Below are 20,696 nucleotides of genomic sequence, written 5' to 3'. Positions count from 1 at the left end.
TTTGGGGAACTAGAAATGTTTTTTTGGTGAAAGAGTCGGTTGTTTTCTTCGGTGACAAGTCGTCGTTGACGTCTCTTGTTGGATAGTTTCCTTTTTTTTTCAAAATTGAAATCCATCAACGATTAGAAACACATTTAGTCACAAGTCGTCAACTACAGCACACACCTCCTACTTTAATAGAAACTCTCTTACAGACGCGCAGATGTCCCAAAGATTTTTATTTTATTTTTATCGGTAATCAAAAAATTTATTCTCTTACAAGCAGCATTGACGGAGGACATATATATCAATTAACGACTTCATCCAATATTGTTTAAACATTTTTAATCCCCTAAATAACTAACCTTCATTCTCACCCCTAATCTCTTCTTGACTAAAGTATACAAATAGTCTCCCGACTATAGAATATTATTCTGTTAAGTCATCTAATTATTAAAAGTTATAAAATGATTATCGATTATAAGGCGTTACTTTGTTGAATTCATCGACTGTTAAAAGTTACAAAATGATCACCCGACTATTCATTATGTTCCAACCTTATCTTTTTCCATTAAAAAATTTGACGGCATTCTGAGCTGGACGCTAACCTGTTGATTGAGATATGATAAAATCTAATTTCATAATCTCAAATTACTATCATATCTCAATCAACATGTTAACATCAAACTCAGACAACAGTTAATTTTTTAACGAAAAATTATGAGTTTGGAATATAATGAATCATTTTGTAACTTTTAATAGTCAAGAGATTCAACAAAGCAACATCCTATAATTAAGGGACTATTTTATAACTTTTAATAGTTGAGAGACTTAAAAAGTAATATCATATAGTTAGGGAGCATTTATGTACTTTACCCTTTTTCCTCATCATATATTATTCATTAATTTAACTAAAAAATATTAAATGTAAATCTCTCTTCCAATTGTTTTCTTCTTCTTCTAATTTGGGCCATAAACATTGCCAAAATGACTCAACCTTTGAACTATGGATTTAAATTTAATGGGCCCAATCAATGGTATAGTTTCGAAAGAAAAAGAAGAGAAACAGTTAGCCCTAGACACTTGGTTCCCCTCGCTATATCTCGCACGTGAGAAGCAGCTGATGAAGAAAAGCGGAAACAGACGCGCCGCAACGAATCAATTACCATAAAAATATATATTCTTTCATTTAAACCATTCGATCACTCTCCACGTCGTTAATCCGCGTGAATACCCATTTCAACGGCTGAGATCCCCGTTGCGGAAGCTACCGGTAGAGAGAGCAAACAAGCTTCCCCCTCCCTCTCTTCCAAATTTCTGATTTTTTTCCCGAGAAAAAAAAAGAGGGAAGCTTTTTCATTCGATTTTTCTTTTTTCTAAATATGAAGTTGTTGGAAGAGCAGAGAGAATTCGAGGATGAAAACGAAATTAAGACTGTGGAGGAAGAAGAGGCTGTGCGTGAAGATGAAAGTGAAGTAGACGGCGGCGAAGAGGAGGAAGAAGACGATGATGACGACGGCGAATATGAAGAAGACGACGAAGACGAAGGAGAGAATGATGAAGATGATGAAGTGCAGGGTTATTCAATCTTCCGGCGGTCCTCCGGTGCAATCAGTTGATGACGACGAGGACGAGAACGATGAGGACGAAGACGAAGATGGTGAAGGCGGCGGAGACGACGAGGAAGTTGAAGAAGAAGAGGAGGTAAATTCTTTTAATCTAACTTGATTACAGTTAATTATTGTGTTTTATTTGAATATTTTTGAATTTTCGAGTCTTTTTCAGCTGAAAATTTTAAGATCTATTGTGTTTCGTACGTATCTTTCGCTAATTGTTTGATTGGAAGATGTAAACTCTATTAATCTACTTTAATACCTTTTAATCATTGTGATTATTTGAAAATTCTCTGTATTTTCAAGTCTTTTCCAGCTGAAACTGTTCAGATCCTTTGTTTTTCTTACTCTTTTCTTTTTTCATTATAGTTTATTTCTTTCATTAATTCGAGGTTAAACTTCAAAATTTTAAGGCCTTTTTATTATAATAAAAAAAACAAGTTTAATTGTTCATCAATTAAACTATTTCTGGAAGGATATTAGCTGATTCTTTAGTTTTCCTCTCAGATCTATTTTCTAAATCGCACTTTATCTTTAATTATTATAGTTACTTAATCACCTTAGTTTTCCATAGCCAAGATCACGTAGCTGATGGCCGGCTAAACTCACGATATAATGCACGAAAAATAAATAATTCACGAAATAACGTTCTCGCAAGATTATTTGCTGAAATAGGGCGAAATCAACAGTGTGGCCGTAGGTCGCCATGCCTTCCGGCCGACCTACGACGTGGCTTCCGACGTGGCTTCCGACGAGGGTCGTGTTCATTCCAGGTCGTGTGTATGGGAATGATCGTGTGCATGGGACATGCACAACCCAACCATAGGTAGCCATGCACGCCCGACGACATCCCCTGCTGCATGCTCGCCTGCTCGCGACCTTGTCTTTGGCCCTTACTCCACGCTGCATGGTCGCCTGCTCGCTGCATTATTGCTCGCCTGCTCTCGCTGCTCGATGTATTATTGCAGCATAATTTTTGCTGCTTCATGCAGCAATTATTGCTGCAATCCACGAGAATCAACGGCTCGTGATTCTTCAATTATTGGTGCATGACGTGATTCTTCAATTATTGGTGCATGGCAGCCGACCCTTTAATATATAGAGGGTATGATATGGGGTTAAGGAAGCATAAGAAAGAAAGGGAGAAGAGTATCGAGAGAAAGGAAAGGAAGAAGAGGAAGAAGAAGAAAGGGAGTCCGGCAAGCAAACATCGAGGTAAATTTTCATTTTATTTTATTTAAATTAGTTTATTATTTTAAATTATTAGTTTGTTAGTTTAGGGTTAGGGTTAGTTTAGGGTTAGGGTAAAACATTTACTTAATTAGTTAGTTTGTAGTTAGTTATATATAAAAATATGTAATTAGTTTGTGTTACTTAAATAGTTAAGTTGCCATATGATTTGTTGAATTTATTTTATATAAAAAATTTAGTTAATTAGGTTTTTTAGTAGTGAATTATAATTAAAAAATATTTTATTAGTTTAAGTTATATTAAAGAATAGTTTATTAGTTGAAGTTATATTAAAGAATAGTTTATTAGTTGTTTAAAGAAAATTCACGTTTAAGTTATATTTTAAAAAATTTAGTTTGTTACTTTATAAGTTTATTATATTATAAGTTATTATATTAAATTTTTTTGTTGGGTTGTAAATTAGTTAGTTAGTTACTTAACACTAAATTATATTAAATGATTTTTTAAATGTTGTTTAATTTTTTTTACAGATTCATTCCAATGGCTGACCAAATTCCACTGCTGAGACTTGACAATGAACATATTTCAAGTCATTTGGGAATAATGATGAAAAAATATTTGTTTAATGAATTATAATTAATAAATATTTGAATATTATTTTATGGTGATTGTGATAAATGTTTTATATTATTTAATTGTAGGAGGACGAGCAACGAGTCCTTCGTCTTTGGCTACATAAAGTGCCCAAGCCACACAGATTGATAAAAGAAAACTTGCAGGAGGCTGGATTTTGGTATGTAACATTTGTGCAAGATTACAAGTTGGTCACAGGTTTGATCAGTGCCTTGATTGAGCGTTGGAGACCAGAAACGCACACGTTTCATTTGCCGTGTGACGAATATACGATAACTCTGGAGGATGTGGCATTGCAACTCGGGGTCCAAACAAATGGGATGCCAGTGGTAATGTCACATGAGTTTAATAATGTGGCATAACTTTGTAGCTTGTTTCTTGGGAAAACGCCCGTACCACCAGAGTGTAAAGGGTGGCGTGTGAGGTTGTCATGGTTGAAGAATGAATTTCAGCTTCAACCAAATAGTACGGAGCACGAAATTATATATGCAATACGAGCATATATATTACAGTTGATTGGGGGTATTTTAATGCCGGATAAATCCGGTAGTTATGTTCACACTCAATATCTTCTTTTTTTAAGAAATTTTGAGAATAGTAGGCAATATAGCTGGGGATCGGCGATATTGGCGTTCTTGTATCGTGAGATGTGCAAGGCGTCATTAGTCGTGAATGATAATAATACAGCAGAAATCGGTGGATGTCTGTTGCTGCTACAGTCATGGGCTTGGCATAGACTTCTGTTTCTGACACCGATTAGTCGGACTGCGGTTGACTTTCCGCTTGCCGGAAGGTAATATGAATTCTCTATTTTAATATAAAATATTAATTATAAAAAAAATGACCATATTTTTGTTTTGATTGATATACAGATGGAGGCATAAAATTGAAGGCACGGGGTTGGTGCACAACAACATTAAAGAGTTCAGGCTGAAGATCGACATTAAGGCAAAAAAGGAGGTATGTATAATCTGTTATTTTTAATTATTATTTAAATTAACTATATTATTTGATTTAAATAAATTTTATTGTTTTTGTAATTTTACAGTTTAATTGGAGACCATACATGAATGAAGAAATACTTGCGTTGATACCGCACGATATTTTAGATGGGTTTCAATATTGGTGTGATGTTACACCATTGATCAATTTTGCGTTTGTTGAGATCCAATTTGGGGATAGAGTGTTGAGGCAATTCCACTTCCACCAACCTATTCCGCGGAGTCCATGGGATCATGACCTCCTCCAAATCTTAGATGGTCGTCGTCAGGTGAATTAGGTTGAGATGCATGACCAGCTGCACAGATTTGATGGTCGTCGTAAAGAAAATGTTAATTGGGTTGAGAAGCATGCAACCTACATTAATGCTTGGAACAATAGGGCTTCATTCATGCCAACTCTTGACGACATTCAAGACGACGACTTTAATTTTGAGACTTCGGCTTACCTTGCTTATTTTTTGGATAATGGAAAGCCATTCTTGACAACAATTATGGAGAGGTGACAATTTTTGAGGTTTAAGAAAAGATTTGGTAAAGCTGAATACTCTCTACCAAGTGGGAGTGGGAGTTCATCTCAACAACCTGAAGCGGAAATGACCGATGTGGATAATAGCGCACCACAACCGTTCGGCGATGCATACATACCAGAGTTTGTGCAGCCTGATGCATCCATCTACTCTCCCATGTTTTCGTCGACGTATGACTTTGAACACATGTCAGTTCAAATGCCCCCAAAGAATGAGGAGGATGGGTACCATACTCCTGAGCAACTGCAACGGCCACAACGCATTAGACGTCCGCCCCAACATTATCATTCAACAACTCCCCGACATCGGCAACAATTGTAAACTAGTTTGTTATTTGTTACAAATTTAATATTGAAATTAGACTAGTTTTTTCAAACCTTAACAAATTCGACATATTTATAATAAATCATTACTATCAAATCATTACTAAATTATTACTATCAAATCATTAAAAATTAATAATAATTTAATTATTACTAATCATTACTATCAAATCATTAAATATTAATAACAATTTCATTATTACTAATCATTACTAAATCATTACTATCAAATCATTAAATATTAATAACAATTTCATTATTATTAAATCATTACTATCAAATCATTAAAAATTAATAATAATTTCATTATTACTAATCATTACTAAATCATTACTATCAAATCATTAAAAAATAATAATAATTTCATTATTACTAAATCATTACTATCAAATCATTAAATATTAATAATAATTTCATTATTACTAATCATTACTAAATCATTACTATCAAATCATTAAATATTAATAACAATTTCATTATTACTAATCATTACTATCAAATCATTAAATATTAATAACAATTTCATTATTACTAATCATTATTAAATCATTACTATCAAATCATTAAAAATTAATAATAATTTCATTATTACTAATCATTGCTAAATCATTACTATCAAATCATTAAAAATTAATAATAATTTCATTATTACTAATCATTACTATCAAATCATTAAAAATTAATAATAATTTCATTATTACTAATCATTACTATCAAATCATTAAAAATTAATAATAATTTCATTATTACTAATCATTACTAAATCATTAATATCAAATCATTAAATATTAATAATAATTTCATCATTACTAATCATTACTAAATCTTATAAATACATAGAAATTCATAGAAATACATATATCATTACTAATGATGAGGCAAACTCCATCGGATATAAAGCAAACTCCATCTTCACGAACGACATATTGACGTAGATTGGTCAGAAAGAAATCCCAAGCCTCTGTTGTCTCTCCCTCAACAATGGCGAATGCAATTGGGAAGATATTTCGCTCACCATCTTGAGCAACTGCCATCATAAGTACATGCCTATATTGATCATACAGCCACGTACCATCTACTTGGATCATACGTTTGCAAAATGGAAATCCTTCAATACATGCCTTGAATGCCCAAAATAGTCTATGAAATATTTTCTTCCCTCGCAGAAGTTGACCTTCTTCGTCATATGCGGGCATGGTTTGAGACTTCACTATGGTTCCTGGGATAAATCGCTTCATTGCTTGTAGCAAATGTGGTAGCTCATTGTACGATGTATCCCAATCTCCATACGTCAGCTTCATTGCCTTCATCTTCGCATTCCACACCTTGCCATATTTTACTTGATATCCAAATTGGCTTCGAATAGATGCAGCTAACACTGAACAAGATATCCTTGGATCCTTTTCAACCATCGCCTTCACGTATTCACATATTACATCGGAGTCCAATAGTCGGTGGTCTTGTTCGATGGAGTTTCGCAAACATGTGTGCTGTAACAACCCGAAAATTTTAAAATAATATTTAATTGGGAATTGAGGTTTTAATTGAGTAATTGGTGAAAATTTGGGGACTAAATTGGAAGTTTTTAAAACTTGAAGCTTGTTTAAGAGTTAAAGAAAATTCAGGGACCAAGCCATGAATTTACCCTAAAATGTTAGGTAAGGGCTGTTATATACGTGAATTGGTTTCTGATTTCAGAAACCAATTCTTCCCAAATTCCCTCTCCCAACCTCAACTTCCGACGACGATCCCGATGCCGTCCGAATTCCGATCGTCATTTAAAAACCACCATCGTGTTCATCATCGAGCGAGGAACAAACCCTTCAATTTAATTGAAGCGAAACGCTGCCAAACGCCGTGAATTTCAAGTCAAAGCATCGACGTTTTTTTAGCTCAATCGCCTAGAAAAATCCTAAATTCATCGCCGATCGTTGCTCTGTTTACGAAACCTCCCGCACCATCGTGTTCCTTGTGCCGTTCCGAGTCCCCCGGTGTCATCCTCGACCTCCGTTGACGGCGGCGCTTGGGGAGGTGGATCAGTCAAAGATTCGGCCGAGTCAAAATCGAGCTCTCCGCCGTTCAAAAATTTGAACCGATCTTTGTAAGTATCTCGAAATCGCTCAAAATAATTTTTAGAAATTTTTCCGTGATTTTAGAGCCCCAGAGGACGTCGCACGCACCCCACACGCCACCGCAGGCGAGTGAACGCTGGAAACCGGTTTTGACCGGTTTAACCGGTTTTGAACCGGTTTTGACCGGTCACGACCCGTTTACCCGACCCGACCCGTTTACCCGACCGTTGACCCGACCCGTTGACCGTTAATCGGTGCTATTCTGGGAATTAATTCGGTTTTGGTGCTATTCTGGGAATTAATTCGAAATGGGTGCTATTATAGTAATTTTTCGAAACAAAATGATATTTTGGGAATTAATTCGAAAATGGTGCTATTTGTGTAAAATGTTTGACAGTTTGTTGACCTCCTTTGACCATAACTTTGACCAGCTTTGACCGGCTCTTAAACGACCTTTGTTTTCGACTGAGAATACCTATCCTGATAGTTTTCGACGTCCTGAATCCGTTTTTGGGGTCCGTTTTGCTAAATTCAAACCCGAAAGTCTCCAAATCGTCAGTCAAAACCGTTTACTTTAATTTTGACCAAGAATTCGAATTTTCAGATGGTCATACTTTATGTTTTTCGACGTCCTGAATTTGATTCCGAAGTCCGTTTTGCCAAATTCTGACCCGAAATTCCCGAATCGAGCTTGTAAACCCAAAAGGCTTAATATTTTAATATTTTGATTATTTAAATGAGATTTGGTCAAGGATATTTTTCAATAAAATATTTTATGAAGGTACTCGTGTTTCACCTGAGCAAGGATCAATTAGGTCCGGTATTATCCGTTCGTTAGATCAGCCTGAATCGCGTACTACGAGAATTACCCGTAGGTTTCCGTATATTATTTAAATAATATTTAGATTATTTATATTAGGATTCCAATATGGATTTGTCTAATTCGTAGGGTCTAGCGCTGCAGCAGAACGTGATCGACATACCCAGTAATAGGCTTCCCTATCTGATTTCCCAGACTGTTACAGGTGTGTTTCCTAACAGTATTATATTACTGATTTAAATAATTTATCTGAATACCGAGTATTTGATATTTGATTTGCTGTATATTCTGATATAATTTCTGAATTAAGGTATTTCATACCGATTTTTGAGATCTGCTTATCTAATATCTGAATTATTGATTTGAATTCTGATTTCCGTATTTCTGCATATGGTTTCTAAGTATGAAATATTTGTTATGTTTTAAGTGATTAATCATTGTTTTCAATTGAATACATTCATTGTCATTTGGGGGGGTATTGTTGAAGGAAGATTATCTGCAGACTTCTCGGCTTTGTGCTCAGGGTCTAAATGGCATGTGCGGTTGGGTGTATGGTTCTGGGGAACCTACACAATTATGATGTGAACGGATGGGGGTAGTGTTCATGTTTTAAAAATAAAAATAAAAACATATTGCATAAACCGATTTCATTGAAAGATTTTATCTGTATATTTTTCTTATATACTGTATGGAGCACACTGAGCTTTTTAGCTCATTCTGTAGTTTTTACCCTTTTTCAGATAGTAGCAGACAGTAAGCTAGCAGATTTGGCATCAGTGGAAATCAACTACTTATTTTGTACGAACATATATTTCTATATGTTTTTCAGTTATGTTTGGTGACATGTATTTGCTATAATTTTGGACATATCTGTATTATTAATATAATGTATTGTAAGATATTAAAAAAAAACCTCTGAATGGGATATGTGACCACTTAGGTTTGAGTCTAACTCACAGACCGGGTCTAGGGGGTTACATTTGGTGGTATCAGAGCTTTCAGTTTTAAACACTCGGACTGTATATGGGTCCTAAACTTTGAATTTTTAAGAAAAAAAAGAACATGTCACCTTAGTTATGATTTAAAGTTTTCTCGAGATCCCTGATGCTAATCTGACATATGTTTCAAATTCTTTCTGTAGAGCCTTATAGATCCAACTATGAATGCTGCTAGAGGTCGTAGGACAGGACGTGGACGTGGTAGAGGGCGAGTCACTCGACCTTCTGTTACGATAGATGATCCGATGTCACCACGTGATCCTCCTGTTCAGCAAGTAGATCCGACTCTTTCTCATGATGATCAGTTTACTCCCGTGAGAGACCCTCCCGTCACTGAATATGAGGATATTGAGATGAATGAAGACGCCATTAATAGAGCTATCTTCCGCATGTTTCAGAGAGCTGCTAGAGCCCCTAGTAACATGACTGCAGTGGAGATTTCAAATTCTCTGGTTGCTGCTGGTGTAGTACTATTTGAGGGTATTACTGGTGGACCTCCGACAGACGATGAGTATTGACTGGAGGACACAGAGAGGATTATGGATGAGATGGACCTCAGACCTGAGCAAAAGTTAAAGGGGGCCCTAACTATGTTGAAGAAAGAAAGCTTCAGATGGTGGCAATCCATTTCTGGTAGTATTCTGAGGAACCAATTAACATGGGATCTTTTCAAGACGCGCTTCCGGAGTCGCTACATCGGAGAGAGATATCTGCAGGAGCGACGCCAGAGTTTCAGAATCTGGAGCAGGGTAATATGTCTGTTATGGATTACGAGGTTGAGTTCATCCGATTGAGCCGATATGCTCCTGGACTTGTGGACACTGAGACAGATCGATGCTTGAGGTTCGAGAATGGACTCAGGTATGAGATCAGGAGTCGAGTCGCTACCCATCGAGAGAGAAATTTTGATGCTTTGGTTGAGATAGCCAAGACTGGTGAGGAAATAGAGCGACTGGGTATGGAGCACAGGAGAGATAGTGATCGAGCTCAAACCCGATTCAGGAGGCCTTCTGGTTCTGTTAATTCTTCTGCACATCCTAACAAGAGAGGCAGGGGTGATTCCTTTCAGAGAGGCGGTGCGAGTGTCAGACCTGTTGCATCTGGTGCTTCAACTTTTCAGTCTACTAGACATGGTGGATCTTCTGGGTTGCAACCTTTGCAGACATGTGATTACTGTGGGAAACATCATCTTGGGGAATGCAGAAGAAAATTTGGCACATGTTTTAGATGTGGTTCTAGTGACCATATTATAAGGGATTGCACAATGTCAGTTTCTACAGTTCAGACACCAGCTCGTACTCCCGCTCGTACTCAGAGTACTGTTCAGACTCCTGCGGGTGGTCGTACTCAGGAGAGAGCACCTGGATCAGTTAATAGGGGCCGAGCATCTCAGAGTAGGGGTCAAGTCAGATCTGAGGCCAGACAACCTGCTTTGGTTTACACTGCTAGACTTCGACAAGATCGTGATGGGCCTAATGTGACTGCAGGTACTGTTACTATTCATTCAGTTCCATATTTTGCATTATTTGATAGTGGCTCTACAAATTCCTATGTATCACATTCCGTTTCTGAGGGTCTAAATATTCCTGTTGAGAATACTGAGCGTTCAGTGATAGTTCAAATCCCCTTAGGCAAATCCATCGTGTTGGATCGTATTTTTAGAGAGTGTCCTATAGAGATCAATGGGGAGATTTTTCTGGCTGACCTGATAGAGTTACCCTTTGAAGAGTTCGATTTGATTCTCGGCGTAGATTGGTTGGACAAACATCGAGTAAATATTGATTTTGAGACTAAGAGAGTTGTTCTGAAGACCCCGGATAATCGAAAGATTGTAATGATCGGGGAACGACGTGGATTTCTGACGAATGTTGTGTCTGCCTTGGTAGCGGAGAAGATGATCAGGAAGGGTTCCGAGGCGTTTCTTGCTTATATTTTGGACACTATGAGATTGCAATCTGATATTGAAGGCATCCGAATTGTCAAGGACTTTCCCGATGTTTTTCCCGAGGAGTTGCCTGGATTACCTCCAGATAGAGAAGTCGAGTTTGAGATTGAAGTCTATTCTGGTTCTACCCCGGTTTCAATGGCTCCTTATCGTATGGCCCCAAAGGAGCTTAAGGAACTAAAAGTCCAACTCCAGGAGTTGTTGGACAAGGGATTTATCCAACCCAGTGTATCACCGTGGGGAGCCCCAGTTCTCTTTGTCAAGAAGAAAGATGGGACGTTGAGACTCTGTATTGATTATAGAAAACTGAACAAGCTCACTGTTAAAAATAAATATCCTCTGCCCAGGATCGATGATCTATTTGACCAATTTCGAGGGGCTTCTATCTTTTCAAAGATAGACTTGAGATCTGGTTATTATCAACTCAAAGTGAAAGATTCGGATATTCCGAAGACTGCTTTCCGTACTCGATATGGGCACTATGAGTTTTTAGTGATGTCATTCGGGTTAACTAATGCCCCTGCTGCTTTTTATGGATCTGATGCATAGGGTGTTTCGACCTTATTTGGACCAGTTTGTAGTTGTATTCATTGATGACATTCTGGTGTATTCTAGAAGTGAGGTAGAACATGAGGAGCATTTAAGTATTGTTCTACAGACACTAAGGGAGAATAAGCTATACGCTAAGTTGAGCAAGTGTGGATTCTGGCTCAGCGAAGTGACTTTTCTTGGACATATCGTCTCTGCTAATGGTATTCAGGTGGATCCGAGCAAAGTGGAGGCTATTATGAACTGGAAGCAACCCAGAAACGTCTCTGAGATCCGTAGTTTCTTGGGCTTAGCTGGTTACTACCGTCGTTTCGTTGAGGGGTTCTCCCTTATTGCAGCTCCTCTAACGAAACTATTGAGGAAAGATGTTCCATTTGTCTGGTCTGAGGACCAACAAGCTAGCTTTGAGAAATTGAAGACTGTTCTAACTCAAGCCCCAGTGTTGATTCAGCCTGAATCTGGGAAGGATTTTTCTGTCTACAGTGATGCTTCTCTTTCTGGGTTAGGATGTGTCTTGATGCAAGAGAAGAAGGTTGTCGCTTATGCGTCACGTCAGTTAAGGTCGCATGAGCGTAATTATCCTACTCACGATCTGGAATTAGCTACGGTGGTTTTTGCTTTAAAGATCTGGAGACACTACCTCTACGGAGAAAAGTGTTATATCTATACTGATCATAAGAGTCTGAAGTATCTGCTTACTCAGAAAGAATTAAATTTGAGACAGCGTCGCTGGTTGGAGCTTTTAAAGGACTATGATTTTGAGATAGAATATCATCCAGGAAGGCTAATGTAGTGGCAGACTCCTTGAGCCGTAAGGCGATATCAGATCTCAGAGCCTTATTTGCTAACTTGAGCTTATTTGATGATAATAGTTTGTTAGCAGAGTTACAGGTTAAACCTACTTTGGCCGAGGAGATTAAGGCTAAACAACTCCTTGATAACTCGTTGCTTCCCATTATTCAACAAGTTAAGCAAGGATTGAGTTCGGAGTATACTGTGGACCAGGATGGTATTTTGTGTTTTCACGGTCGTTACTGCGTCCCTAAAGATGATGAGTTGAGACAGATTATTCTTCAGGAGGCTCATAGTAGTCCTTATGCTATGCATCCTGGTGGGGACAAAATGTACAATAATCTCAAAGAGCGCTACTTTTGGACTGGTATGAAGAAAAATATTTCAGATTTTGTGGCGAGGTGTTTGACTTGTCAGCAGGTTAAGGCAGAGCACCAGCAACCGTCTGGATTGTTACAGTCAATTAAGATTCCTGAGTGAAAATGGGAGCGTATTACAATGGACTTCGTTACTGGTCTTCCTCTAACTCCTTCCAAAAAGGATTCTATCTGGGTGATTGTTGATCGACTCACCAAGTCAGCGCACTTTATCCCTGTTCGGGTTAATTATTCTCTGGATAAACTGGCTAAGTTGTACATTTCTGAGATCGTTAGACTTCATGGTGTTCCGTTGTCTATCATATCTAATCGAGATCCGAGATTCACTTCCAGGTTCTGGAAAGCTTTGCACGAGGCTCTGGGTACTCGTTTGAATTTCAGTACAGCTTTTCATCCTCAAACTGATGGACAGTCTGAGCGAGTGATTCAGGTGTTGGAGGATATGTTACGGGGTTGTGTGATTGATTTTCGTGGTAGTTGGGAAGATTTCTTGCCATTAGCTGAGTTTGCTTACAATAATAGTTATCAGGCAAGTATTCGCATGGCACCGTATGAGGCTCTGTATGGACGTAGATGTCGTACTCCTATATGTTGGACAGAGTTGCATGATAGAAAAACTTTGGGTCCAGACTTGGTACGAGAGACTGAAGATACTGTTAGACTGATCCGTGATCGCTTAAGGGAGGCATTTGATAGGCAGAAGTCATACGCAGATAAGCGACGTAAGGATATCGAGTTTCAGGTTGGAGATCAGGTTTTTCTTAAGGTATCTCCATGGAAGAAGGTATTGAGATTTGGACGTAAAGGTAAACTGAGTCCGCGATTTATTGGGCCGTATCGTATTCTGAAGAAAGTCGGACCTGTTGCTTATCAACTTGAGTTACCTCCCCAGCTCAGTCGTATTCATGATGTTTTTCATGTATCTATGTTGAGGCGATACCGTCCAGATCCAGATCACATCATTCAGGTTGATGAGGTAGAGCTGAGACCTGATTTGTCATATGAGGAGGAGCCTGTTCAGGTTTTAGAGAGGGAGGAGCGAGTTCTTCGGAATAGGCGTATTCCAATGGTCAAAGTTCAGTGGAGTAATCGTAGCCCCTCAGAAGCTACTTGGGAGACATTGGAGTCAATGGAGATTCAATTTCCTAATCTGTTTTCATAAGGTAAATTTCGAGGACGAAATTTCTTGTAGAGGGGGAGAATTGTAACAACCCGAAAATTTTAAAATAATATTTAATTGGGAATTGAGGTTTTAATTGAGTAATTGGTGAAAATTTGGGGACTAAATTGGAAGTTTTTAAATCTTGAAGCTTGTTTAAGAGTTAAAGAAAATTCAGGGACCAAGCCCTGAATTTTCCCTAAAATGTTAGGTAAGGGCTGTTATATACGTGAATTAGTTTCAGATTTCAGAAACCAATTCTTCCCAAATTCCCTCTCCCAACCTCAACTTCCGACGACGATCCCGACGCCGTCCGAATTCCGATCGTCATTTAAAAACCACCATCGTGTTCATCATCGAGCGAGGAACAAACCCTTCAATTTAATTGAAGCGAAACGTTGCCAAACGCCGTGAATTTCAAGTCAAAGCATCGACGTTTTTTTAGCTCAATCGCCTAGAAAAATCCTAAATTCATCGCCGATCGTTGCTCCGTTTACGACACCTCCCGCACCATCGTGTTCCTTGTGCCGTTCCGAGTCCGCCGGTGTCATCCTCGACCTCCGTTGACGGCGGCGCTTGGGGAGGTGGATCAGTCAAAGATTCGGCCGAGTCAAAATCGAGCTCTTCGCCGTTCAAAAATTTGAACCGATCTTTGTAAGTATCTCGAAATCGCTCAAAATAATTTTTAGAAATTTTTCCGTGATTTTAGAGCCCCGGAGGACGTCGCACGCGCCCCACGCGCCGCCGCAGGCGAGTGAACGCTGGAAACCGGTTTTGACCGGTCACGACCCGTTTACCCGACCCGACCAGTTTACCCGACCCGAACCGTTTACCCGACCGTTGACCCGACCCGTTGACCGTTGACCGTTGATCGTTGACCGGTGCTATTCTGGGAATTAATTCAGTTTTGGTGCTATTCTGGGAATTAATTCGAAATGGGTGCTATTATAGTAATTTTCGAAACAAAATGATATTTTGGGAATTAATTCGAAAATGGTGCTATTTGTGTAAAATGTTTGACAGTTTGTTGACCTCCTTTGACCAGAACTTTGACCGGCTTTGACCGGCTCTTAAACGACCTTTGTTTTCGACCGAGAATACCTATCCTGATAGTTTTCGACGTCCTGAATCCGTTTTTGGGGTCCGTTTTGCTAAATTCAAACCCGAATGTCTCCAAATCGTCAGTCAAAACCGTTTACTTTAATTTTGACCAAGAATTCGAATTTTCAGATGGTCATACTTTATGTTTTTCGACGTCCTGAATTTGATTCCGAAGTCCGTTTTGCCAAATTCTGACCCGAAATTCCCGAATCGAGCTTGTAAACCCAAAAGGCTTAATATTTTAATATTTTGATTATTTAAATGAGATTTGGTCAAGGATATTTTTCAATAAAATATTTTATGAAGGTACTCGTGTTTCACCTGAGCAAGGATCAATTAGGTCCGGTATTATCCGTTCGTTAGATCAGCCTGAATCGCGTACTACGAGAATTACCCGTAGGTTTCCGTATATTATTTAAATAATATTTAGATTATTTATATTAGGATTCCAATATGGATTTTTCCAATTCGTAGGGTCTAGCGCTGCAGCAGAACGTGATCGACATACCCAGTAATAGGCTTCCCTATCTGATTTCCCAGACTGTTACAGGTGTGTTTCCTAACAGTATTATATTACTGATTTAAATAATTTATCTGAATACCGAGTATTTGATATTTGATTTGCTGTATATTCTGATATAATTTCTGAATTAAGGTATTTCATACCGATTTCTGAGATCTGCTTATCTGATATCTGAATTATTGATTTGAATTCTGATTTCCGTATTTCTGCATATGGTTTCTAAGTATGAAATATTTGTTATGTTTTAAGTGATTAATCATTGTTTTCAATTGAATACATTCATTGTCATTTGGGGGGGTATTGTTGAAGGAAGATTATCTGCAGACTTCTCGGCTTTGTGCTCAGGGTCTAAATGGCATGTGCGGTTGGGTGTATGGTTCTGGGGAACCTACACAATTATGATATGAACGGATGGGGGTAGTGTTCATGTTTTAAAAATAAAAATAAAAACATATTGCATAAACCGACTTCATTGAAAGATTTTATCTGTATATTTTTCTTATATACTGTATGGAGCACACTGAGCTTTTTAGCTCATTCTGTAGTTTTTACCCTTTTTCAGATAGTAGCAGACAGTAAGCTAGCAGATTTGGCATCAGTGGAAATCAACTACTTATTTTGTACGAACATATATTTCTATATGTTTTTCAGTTATGTTTGGTGACATGTATTTGCTATAATTTTGGACATATCTGTATTATTAATATAATGTATTGTAAGATATTAAAAAAAAACCTCTGAATGGGATATGTGACCACTTAGGTTTGAGTCTAACTCACAGACCGGGTCTAGGGGGTTACATTTGGCGGACCATTGTACCTCGTGATGACCCAAACATCGTGCCTTTGATTTTTCGACACTCTGATCTTCCACTTGCACTCTGGGCCATATTTTGCACACTTCGCGTATAGGGTTTTCTGGTTAGACTCTGCAACATGGACATCAACATGGCATTTGATGCAGTACTCTTTAATCGTCAGCGTAGCTTCATTTTTTCCTCTGAATTGCACCCCAACTGAAAATTCACCAGAATTATCGAATGATTCAGTCATTTGGTATGGAGGTAAATGTGGCATATCTGGGAATTCAGGTGCCCTCATCGCATCATAGTCTATCTCGTATATGTGAGGAGTAGCTTCATACGGTGTCGGAACTTCATCATTTGCACCTCCACCAAAATATTTTCGTCGTCGCCCAAAACGGGTTCTTCGGTTTCTTCATCTTCGCTTGAATCATCGTGAATTTCTCTCCATCGATTTTCAGCGTCAATATCAACAACAAATTTCGGTATGTTTCTCGTCTCATACTCTGTTGTTGCAGATGTTCCCCCGTCTTCATTTATACTTTCCAATAGTGCCATAAAACTGTTCGGGAACCTGTACGTCGGCTTCTCAAACTGACTATATAAAGCCATTTCAGATGGATTTTGAGCCACACCTCTTGATGACCCAGGAACATCACATATGTTACGCACATCAACAAATAACTCAATAACTGCTATATTGGTTGACTCATGTAATCCAACCATGGTTCCAATATCACCATCTTCTTCAAGTGGAACTGCAGCATATCTAACTGGGTTGGGGCATATCATAAATCTATACCTCAAACCATCAACTGTAGCTCGAATTTTTCTTTCTATCTTATGCTTCATTTCTATAAATGTGATGTCTTTTTTGAACATCATATTTATTGGTTTTTCAGACTGAAAAACTACTCCGACCTCATTTTCCATAATTTGTCCATTATAATGGACAATCGTGAAAAAGTTGTTGCTCATTTTCTCTACAAATAAAAAAATAAATTAATTTAGATTAAAATATTAGATAAGATAATTTCATAAAACATTAAATCATTAAATATAATATAATATACTATTATATTAATGATCAAATAAAATTTGTTATTTAACTTGATTAATTGATTAATTACTAATATTATTAATAATGATTTAATAATTATTATTAATCTAATGATTTGACATTTAATGATTTAATAATAATATGATTTAGACATGATTACTAATAATTATTTATTATAAATATTTAATGATTTAGATTTGATACTAATCATTTAGTAATTATTACTAATAATCATGATTAGTTTGATAATATTTTTTATTTTTTAAAAATATCAAATAAATTTGTTAGGCAAAATATCGTGATAATGCGTTGGCCGGATTATTTCATTCAATTAATTTTTACTCCTTACTAATTTACACATAAATATAAATAAAACAAAATATTTTTTTAAAACAACACTAAATATTTTTAAACACAATATTTTTTTAAACAAAAATTATCTCGCACAAATTAGTTTATATAATCTAATATAAACTTAATATCTAACTAATTTACACATACACAACAACAAAAATAGACAACAAAAAATAATAAATTACTCACGTATTTATGCCTTCCTCATTTCCTTTCTTTTCCTTATTTGTTTCTTTATTCGAATCAATTTCAACATGGGCAAATGTTGTGGAATAATGCCCTGTATGTGTAAACCGTTTAATTTATTTAAAAAGCAATAGCTCCCACAAATTAATTTTATATAATCTAATATATTATAATATAACTTAAACTAATAAACTATTTCTTTATTATAATATAACTTAGTTAAAATAACACACTAATTAAGCACTAATTAATTTTTTTATAATATAACTTCAACTTCAATGAACAATCTAATATATGTTTAAAGACACTAACAAATTAATTAATATTTTTTTTATATTTAATAACTTAAACTAATAAACTAATTAACTAATTTTTTTATATAATATAATATATAACTTAAACTAACAAACTAATAATTTATACTAACAAACTAATTAACTAGATTTTAGTTTTACCCTAAACCTTAAACTAACAAACTAATAATTTCATATAATAAACTAAATTAAACAATAAAAAATTACCTCACAAACTATGTTTGATCCTTTATCTTATTTTCTTCTTCTTCCTTTTCTTTCTCTCGGCAAAGTTTATATGTGCTTATGCTTATGCTCCTGGTTCTGCTTCTGCTTCTACCCTAAACCCCATATCATTTATATAAAGCAAAAAATCGTTGTACAGAGTCATTAAAATTTGCCTATTGAATAAAATAATATTAGGATTGAATCGTATAACTATTGAGCATTGAAAGTCTTCAATTGAACAGCAATATTTGTTGCATTTAACAGCTAAATTAACGTTGCAATCATACAGCTATGGATGCAACGCATGCAGCTACGGATGCAGGAATCTCCCAGCTAGCTATGGATGCAATGCATGCATGAGTGATAGGGTTAAAGCTTGGTCGCGATGCAGGAATCTCCCAGCTATGGATGCATGATGATGCAGACCTACCATGTCGCCGGGACTCCATGGCGACCTACCATGTCGTCGGTGTCGCCGGACTCATGACCTACCATGTCGCCGGGACTCCATGGCGACCTACCATGTCGGCACTCCATGGCGACCTACCATGTCGCCGGCCATGGCAACCTACGATAGAACCGATCCTTGGTCGCCCCGAGTGCCCCATGCATGAACCGATCCTTGGTCATCCTTGGTGCATGGCCCATGCAGAGGTTTGCCGAGATCAGACCATGTGAACAAAGCGCAGCGCGACCTATCCCATGCCTCGTGCATGGCCTATGCATAGCACCAAAGCAGCATCAGCGAGCAACAGCGGGCAAAGAACCAAAGCAGAGGGCAAAGAATGATGGACGTCGGGCGTGCATGGCGACCTTATAGGACGTCGGGCGTGCATGGCGACCTTATAGGACGCCGGGCGTGCATGGCGACCTTATAGGACGCCGGGCGTGCATGGTGACCTATAAGGACACCGGGCGTGCATGGCGACCTATGCTGTCACTGTAGAATTTACCCCATTCGAGCAATTAATCTGGCCAGTGCATCATCTCGTAAAATATTTTTTTTGAATGCATTATGTCTTGAGTTTTGCCGCTGATGGCCGGTATCAATATCCGAATTTAAAAAAAAAACTCCGTTATGCTTTGGATAGTTTAGAGCTTTCAGATCCTGTCTTAAAGCTTTAGATCTACGGTTATATTTTGAACTTATTTATTCCATTATGTTTGGTTACTAGGAAAATATACTGGAAAAATAGTTTCGTTAATCTTTTTGGTCGTGATTTCCTTTACATGTTTTGTGTTAGGGGGGATATGGGAACAGAACACCTTGTCCGACCCGTTGGTGGAGCCGAAGATGAAGAAGACGTTAGTGATTTCGAACTAGAAGAAAACGGTGAGGACGACGCTGATGAAGAAGAGGAAGAGGAAGTAAACGTAGGTGCTGGCAAGATTGAAGCTCCACCGAAGAGGAAGAGATCGAACAGAGATGATTCCGATGTCGATGGTGATGACAGCGGAGAGGATGATGATAATGAGAGGCCGTCCAAGCGATAGGGCTGATGAAAGGACCAGTGAGGGCTGCTGTCATATAAGTTCAAGTTCAATCTCCTCCTCTTCTCGTTATAAACCACATTTGCCTTTCTGTTGTTTTAGAAAGTAGGGAAAATATGAAAGTAGTATTACATTGTGGTAATATGCATAAGATTTGATTTTGTATATCGAGAGCAGCTAGCTGGTTTAGAAACGGTGTAACTTTATCAATGTTTTAGATTGAATTCTACTCTAACAATTGGTTAGTAATTTGATCATGGATGGATTGGTATGGGCATAATAGGATTCAAAGACGGGTTTTTATTTTATTTTATATGGTTTGTTTTTTATTTTAAAACTTTGAGTTTTAATTGAGTCGAATTTTATTAAAGGATAAGGTTTAATTTGTGTTTATGATGAAAATTTTGTGATATGAGCTAAGATAACAGTATAATTATCTTTTATATATATTTAGATGTAATAGTAGTAATATGTTTTTCTCTATATATTTTAATTAGATATCTATTTTATCAAGAAATATATATATATCATGTCGGATGGCGATGCATGTTTTTACAAAAAATTCAGCTTGTACGGAGATTACTTAATTTTGGTTTGAACTGGGTAGATCTTTCCCTATATTTATATTAAATTAAGTGACGAGTACAAAAATATGATAATCAAATCGGATTTACTTAAT

General features: G+C 37.1%; 1 protein-coding gene across 2 annotated transcripts; it reads left to right on the top strand.

The window, feature by feature from the left end:
* Positions 1-1,173: 1,173 nt before the first annotated feature.
* LOC120127679 (trigger factor-like) lies at positions 1,174-20,045 on the top strand. Of its 2 annotated transcripts, none has more exons than XM_039145539.1 (2): positions 1,174-1,660; positions 19,857-20,045. In XM_039145539.1, the coding sequence occupies exons 1-2, from the start codon at positions 1,486-1,488 to the stop codon at positions 20,018-20,020; spliced, it is 339 nt and encodes a 112-aa protein (XP_039001470.1). In that variant the 5' UTR covers positions 1,174-1,485; the 3' UTR covers positions 20,021-20,045. The 2 variants fall into 2 exon arrangements, with proteins under 2 accessions (XP_039001470.1, XP_039001471.1); XM_039145540.1 differs by having other exon boundaries at positions 1,177-1,665; positions 19,865-20,045.
* The last annotated feature ends 651 nt before the right edge of the window (positions 20,046-20,696 follow it).

The sequence above is a fragment of the Hibiscus syriacus genome, unplaced genomic scaffold, assembly GCF_006381635.1.
Source record: "Hibiscus syriacus cultivar Baekdansim isolate YM2019G1 unplaced genomic scaffold, ASM638163v2 tig00110472_pilon, whole genome shotgun sequence".
Lineage (NCBI taxonomy): Eukaryota > Viridiplantae > Streptophyta > Magnoliopsida > Malvales > Malvaceae > Hibiscus > Hibiscus syriacus.
This window is presented reverse-complemented; position numbering and strand designations above follow the sequence as displayed.

Excerpts from the sequence above, each read along its gene's own strand:
- LOC120127679 (XM_039145539.1), top strand. The coding sequence starts at position 1,486 with ATGATGACGACGGCGAATATGAAGAAGACGACGAAGACGAAGGAGAGA. Across the intron at positions 1,661-19,856 it reads TGAAGGCGGCGGAGACGACG|ACGGTGAGGACGACGCTGAT; the intron begins AGGAAGTTGAAG and ends AACTAGAAGAAA.